Genomic DNA, 6,109 nt, shown 5'->3' on the forward strand with positions numbered 1-6,109 from the left:
TTTGGTTAAGCACCAGATAAACTAGGCAGCTTATATTCTGAAGCTATATAGTACAAAGAAGTATTTTTAAACATATATAAATTGTATAAGCTAATTATGCATATGTGCATGTGCATTACACTGTAATAAGAAAGCAAAGCTTTCTAGTAAACCTGCTTGAATTGGGAGAAATAATGAAAAACATTTATGAAACAAATGACAAATGTGGTTGCAGCAGATACACTAAAGCAAATATGGGAAGTAAGAAACATTAAAGTGAAAGATGATTTTATTAGTACCCAAAAGCAGATTCATATACACTAGATGATTATCTTACAAAACTATAACATGCCCTAAAGACATTTATTTATTATATAAATAGGTGATTCCTATGACAATGGTAGAAAACATTAAGAATGTCACACTATTAAAAAGACCCATGACTACAAACAGTTAAAGTATAAAAGAAACCCCTTATATTTATAATTTTTCAGTGCATTTTCATATTTATTTTTAAATCCTGACAATGATCCTAGGAGAAAGATATTATCTATCTTTATTTGTAAATATCAAAGCCAAGGACATAGAGTTTAAATGACTTACCGAAGATCACACAGGTTGCTAGTGACAGAGCAGGGATTAGAAACCAGGTCTCCTGATTCCCCGTCCAGTGCTACACAATGACTGCTGCCAATATCATATTTGTACAAGGTAGTAAAAATTAAGCCTTTCAAAAGTCATTATTTTATCTCTCATTCATGCTAAATTTTAGTTTCAGAAAACAAAACCATTAAAATGGTTTAGAGTTTACAAACATGCTTTTTTTATTATGTAACTAAATTTTAGTGCACATCAGTTAGGTCAGAAACTTCTGGAAATTATTTTTCCACTCAGCAAGAAAAGAATGTGCAAAAGAGATGAAAATTTGCAGACTTCCCTCTACCATCTTATTGATGACACTGATCACAAAATTTAAGGTAGTCCACAATGAGCCCAAAAGTAAAAATTTCAGAGAAAGGTAGTCTGATGAGAAAAATATTTATTTTGGGAAACTGCAGGATTTGAATGTTTGAGGAGGCACATTTTATTTAAATAAAATAAATCAAGTTTCATTTGGCCAAGTACCAAATTGCCAGAGTCTTTCCTATATTTCAAAATTGCCATTTATATCAAAAGGTCAAAAATTCTGTTATTGAAAAAAAAAAAGATAATTTGAATATGGTTGGCTCCTCTTTTTAAATTGTGGATATCTTTACTACATTAGCTGGGGAGGGAAGAATGATGACAGAGAGAAAAGGTGAGTGAAACTGGGAAGAGAAATGAGAAGGAAAAGCTAGTCTGATGGGTAATACATCTCTTGGTCTTTAGAATTCACTCAAAAAAGAATCCATGCACATGGATGTAACTTCTGTATATGCTGAATATATACACTCAATTTCTTGAAATGAGAAATTTATCAAGCTTCTGTAATGATACCTTACCTTTAGGAAAAGAGAAAAACAAAGAGACTCCAAACAGAAAGCATTAAATAAGTGAATGAAGAAGATCAATACTATCACATCTTTGTGCTTCACGGTTAATATTCATTTAAGATGCACATACATAGCTATGCTGTCTGCCAAAGAATATAAATTAAAAGCAATAATCTATGTTGCTTGTGTTCTTTCTGTAACATAGTAACTCTACACCTTAAAGAAGGTACTTTGATGATGCCATTTGAAGTTCCCATCTGAAGAAATATCCTTTCTTCTAAACTTTGAAGTTAATTCATACTCAAGAAAAGATTCATTCTAGAAATCACCTACATGCTGTATAAGCAATGCAGTTGGTAGTTTACACTTTTAAGATTTGAGAGGCAGTGGAACCCCAGGCCATTATTTGAAATTCCACCAGAAGGGATGCATTCTTATTTATAAAACATCACCCCTCCTTGATGTTTTCCTTTATATGGCGGTTTGAAGAGGAAAGATTAATAAACCAAAGAAATAGTTATTGAATGTCTACCAAAATGCTAGGACATGCTCAGAGATGGGTGTTACTAGACGAAATAAACACGGTCTCTGCTCCCAAGGAGCTCACAATCTGATGAAATTACTAGGGACACCAAAAACAAGCCAGCATAATACACGATTTGAAGGCTACAGTATATGATTCTGATTAAGTTATCATATTGCTGTAATTAAATTTACCATAGTCCTTCTATTGCCTGGAAAAGAGGACAGCACAACAGGAAGATAAGAAACATAAAGAGAGGAAAGCCAATCTCCCCCACTTAGAATCATGGTCCAATACTCCACAATTTCGCAAAGTGATTCCTGCCAGGTTGACATCCGAGGTAACTATATTATTCATTAAAATATGTAATAATGAAGGTGGTTCGCCCAATCCAGCAGGGATGAGTGGCAGACGGAGGAACGGATCCTCTTAGGAGTTAACGCCCGAGAGGGTGATTTTCGTGATTACAAACCTGACTCTTTGGCGGGACGCAGGCACCTAGCGCAGCCCGCCCGCCCACGGGCCCGTCACTCTGCCTCCAGGAAGGAGGGGCACCGTAGCCAGGAAACCGGACCCTCAGACAGAGCTTCGCGATGACGTGCGCAGGATAACAGAACCCCCACCAGATGCCAAAAGGGCTCTGCACGCAGAAAACAAACAAGGGTCTGGAAAGGCCAGAAACCCGAGAAATCACCAATCAAGCTCCCCGCATCAGTTCCAAGCACCTCGAGATGGCGGAAATAACAAGCACCGCGCCCACTGCAGCTCAGCTGAGGAGGAGGGCTAGTAGAGAAAAGGGCTGAGGGGCGCCCTCCGGTCCACCCAGACAGCCACCGCCGGAATTTTTCTCTTGGCCCGCCAGGAGGCGCGGCTTCCCCCGCCTCTCTAATAAACCGTTAGTGTCCGGAAAAAGAGAGAGTTCCCGCCGGGAGCCAGCCCCGCACCGCCCTCGCGCTCTCACCTTTCAAAGCGCCTCCGCCTCTGCCTCCGCCTCCGCCTCCGCCTCCGCCTCCGCCCAGGGCAACAGCTCCAGACAAGCTACGCTCCTCCCCCTTCCGGGGACCAAGGGAAGTCCCGCCTGTGGGAGGGGAGAGGGGCGGAGCCCGGAGGCGGGAGGGAGCGTCTTCCGGGAGTGTGGTTGAGGGAGGAGCGGCTGCGGCGCGGTAGTGAGGGAGCGGTGCGGGGTCCTGGTTGCTACTGAGGTGGGGAGAAGGGCCCGGCGGGCTGTGAGGGACTGGGAGGACTGTCCAGGCTGAGCCTGGCTTCAGGAAGTGGGACTGTGCGGCGGGAGGGCCCAGCTGCTGGGGAAGGACTCAAACGTAACCATTCCCCTGGGGAAGGGAGCCAGTCCTTGACTCTCAGGCTCTTCCGCTCTTTGCTGTAACTTTGGGGTGTGGCAGGGGTTAGTGACTGGCGTTTACACAGGATGTGGACGTGCAGGTGATTGGTGGCCACGATGGGGTTATAGTCTTTCTCGCGGCCACTGGGGTAATAAAACACATGTCTGTAATCCGGATTATCCGCGGTGATTTGGGGCCTCCTCTACTGCCCATGTAAATTAAAGGCCTGTTCCTTCAAACTTCCTCCTCTTTCAGCTTGCTCTGCAGCCTGTTTGCCAGCCAGGCCCAGCCTGGGAGGGGGTCAGGGCCACCAGATTGCTGATAATGTTGAAAGACTGAGTTGGTGTAAGACTTTTGAAGTGAGTGTGTAAGAGAAGGAGGGATTTTGCGGATTGCTACAGTGTGATTGTGGGTAAGTCCCAGAGCCTCACCATGTCAGGGAAACGGAAGCGTGTGGTGTTGACTATTAAAGATAAGCTCGACATAATAAAGAAACTTGAGGATGGAGATTCTTCCAAACAACTGGCAGTGATTTATGGAATTGGTGAAACAACAGTTCGGGATATAAGAAAAAATAAGGAAAAGATTATAACTTATGCGAGCAGTTCTGATTCCACAAGTCTTCTGGCCAAGAGGAAATCTATGAAGCCATCCATGTATGAGGAACTGGATAGAGCTATGTTGGAATGGTTCAACCAGCAAAGAGCAAAAGGGAATCCCATATCTGGACCAATTTGTGCAAAAAGAGCAGAGTTTTTCTTTTATGCTTTGGGTATGGATGGTGATTTTAACCCCTCTGCTGGTTGGTTGACTCGTTTTAAGCAGCGGCATAGCATTAGAGAGATTAACATTAGAAATGAAAGATTAAATGGAGATGAGACTGCTGTGGAAGATTTTTGTAACAATTTTCGAGATTTTATTGAACGAGAGAATTTGCAGCCTGAACAAATCTACAATGCAGATGAAACTGGACTCTTTTGGAAGTGTCTACCTTCCAGGACTTCAGTAATCAAAGGTAAATGCACTGTCCCTGGACACAAATCAGTTGAAGAAAGAATCACTATCATGTGTTGTGCCAATGCAACAGGTTTACACAAACTTAAACTTTGTGTTGTGGGGAAAGCAAAGAAACCTCGCTCCTTCAAGTCAACTGACACCTTAAACCTGCCTGTCTCTTATTTCAGCCAAAAGGGTGCATGGATGGATCTTTCCATTTTCCGACAATGGTTTAACAAGATTTTTGTGCCACAAGTTCGGGAGTACTTAAGATCCAAAGGCTTGCAGGAAAAGGCTGTGCTCTTGTTGGATAATTCACCAACACATCCAAATGAAAACGTGCTGAGGTCAGATGATGGCCAAATATTTGCTAAATATTTACCACCTAATGTGGCTTCATTGATTCAGCCCTCAAATCAGGGAGTCATAGGAATGATGAAGAGAAACTACCGTGCGGGTCTTCTCCAGAACAACTTGGAAGAAGGTAATGACTTGAAATCATTCTGGAAGAAACTAACTCTACTGGATGCACTTTATGAAATAGCTATGGCATGGAACTTAGTAAAACCAGTTACCATTAGCAGGGCATGGAAGAAGATTCTCCCTATGATAGAGGAGAAAGAAGGCCTGGACTTTGATGAAGAAGATATTTCTGTGGCTACAGTGGCCACCATTTTACAACACACCAAAGGATTGGAAAATGTTACTATTGAGAACATTGAAAAATGGCTTGAAGTAGACAGTACTGAACCAGGCTATGAAGTGTTAACTGACAGCGAAATCATCAGAAGAGCACAAGGCCAAACAGATGAATCCAGTGAAAATGAGGAGGAGGAAATAGAACTGATTCCAGAGAAACATATTAATCATGCAGCTGCTCTCCAATGGACTGAAAATTTATTGGATTATCTAGAACAACAAGGTGATATGATTCTACCTGATAGACTGGTAATACGTAAACTTAGAGCCACCATCAGAAATAAACAGAAGATGACAAACTCAAGTCAATAATGGCATTTCAAAAAAAAAAAATTTTATCATTGTTCTGGTGATTTTGTTTGTGACACTTAACCTCTTTGCAATATGGCTTAATTTTTTTTTTATGTCATGAGTTCTCACATCCTGTGAAATACAGATACAAAAATTAATCTAAAGTGGTTTGAGAATTATGTGTTTTCATCATCTGTGTCTTCTGTCCCTTTGTGCAGATAATCAGAAGCTGACTCTGTATAGATATAAATTATGTGTACACATGTATTCAATTTTGTAAATCTGCAATTATCCATTCTACAACAGTGACATTTCCTGAATTTTCTAGCCAAAGTTAGAGTTAATAGTGAACAGTTTGAGCACTTTCCCAAAATCTTTTGCTTGATTTATGAGGGCCGCCATAATAATCATTGCTTGTGCTAACCATCTTAAATGGTTGTTTTTGTATATTTGTGTAGGATGACAGGATAAGAAAGTTCTATATTGTTAGATTTCAGAATGATCTAAATTCAAAAATGAAATCCAGTAATGATGGGGGAATAATGATCTCTGAATTATGAAAATAATTTAGAAACATACTTGTCTTACATTTGTGTGGGTTGCAAGAGGAGGAAATTATTCTGGAAATGAAATAAATATAGGAAATGATTGCTGAATGAGAGAAACTACTGGAAAAGTGATATATATATATATATATATATATATATATATATATATAGCATTCTGATCAATTCATTTGTAGGAAACTGGGAATTAAAAATTTGGGGAACTTTAGGGGAACAAAGGAAATAGGCTTGTTTTAATTTGCT

At 40.5% G+C, this 6,109-nt stretch overlaps 1 protein-coding gene across 1 annotated transcript; it reads left to right on the forward strand.

The window, feature by feature from the left end:
• The first annotated feature begins 3,136 nt into the window (after window positions 1–3,136).
• Window positions 3,137–5,562, forward strand: JRKL (JRK-like). Its single transcript, XM_012660048.1, has one exon. The coding sequence runs from the start codon at window positions 3,747–3,749 to the stop codon at window positions 5,319–5,321; it is 1,575 nt and encodes a 524-aa protein (XP_012515502.1). The 5' UTR covers window positions 3,137–3,746; the 3' UTR covers window positions 5,322–5,562.
• Window positions 5,563–6,109: the final 547 nt, after the last annotated feature.

Source organism: Propithecus coquereli, unplaced genomic scaffold, assembly GCF_000956105.1.
Source record: "Propithecus coquereli isolate 6110/MARCELLA unplaced genomic scaffold, Pcoq_1.0 Scaffold65, whole genome shotgun sequence".
NCBI classification, from domain to species: domain Eukaryota; kingdom Metazoa; phylum Chordata; class Mammalia; order Primates; family Indriidae; genus Propithecus; species Propithecus coquereli.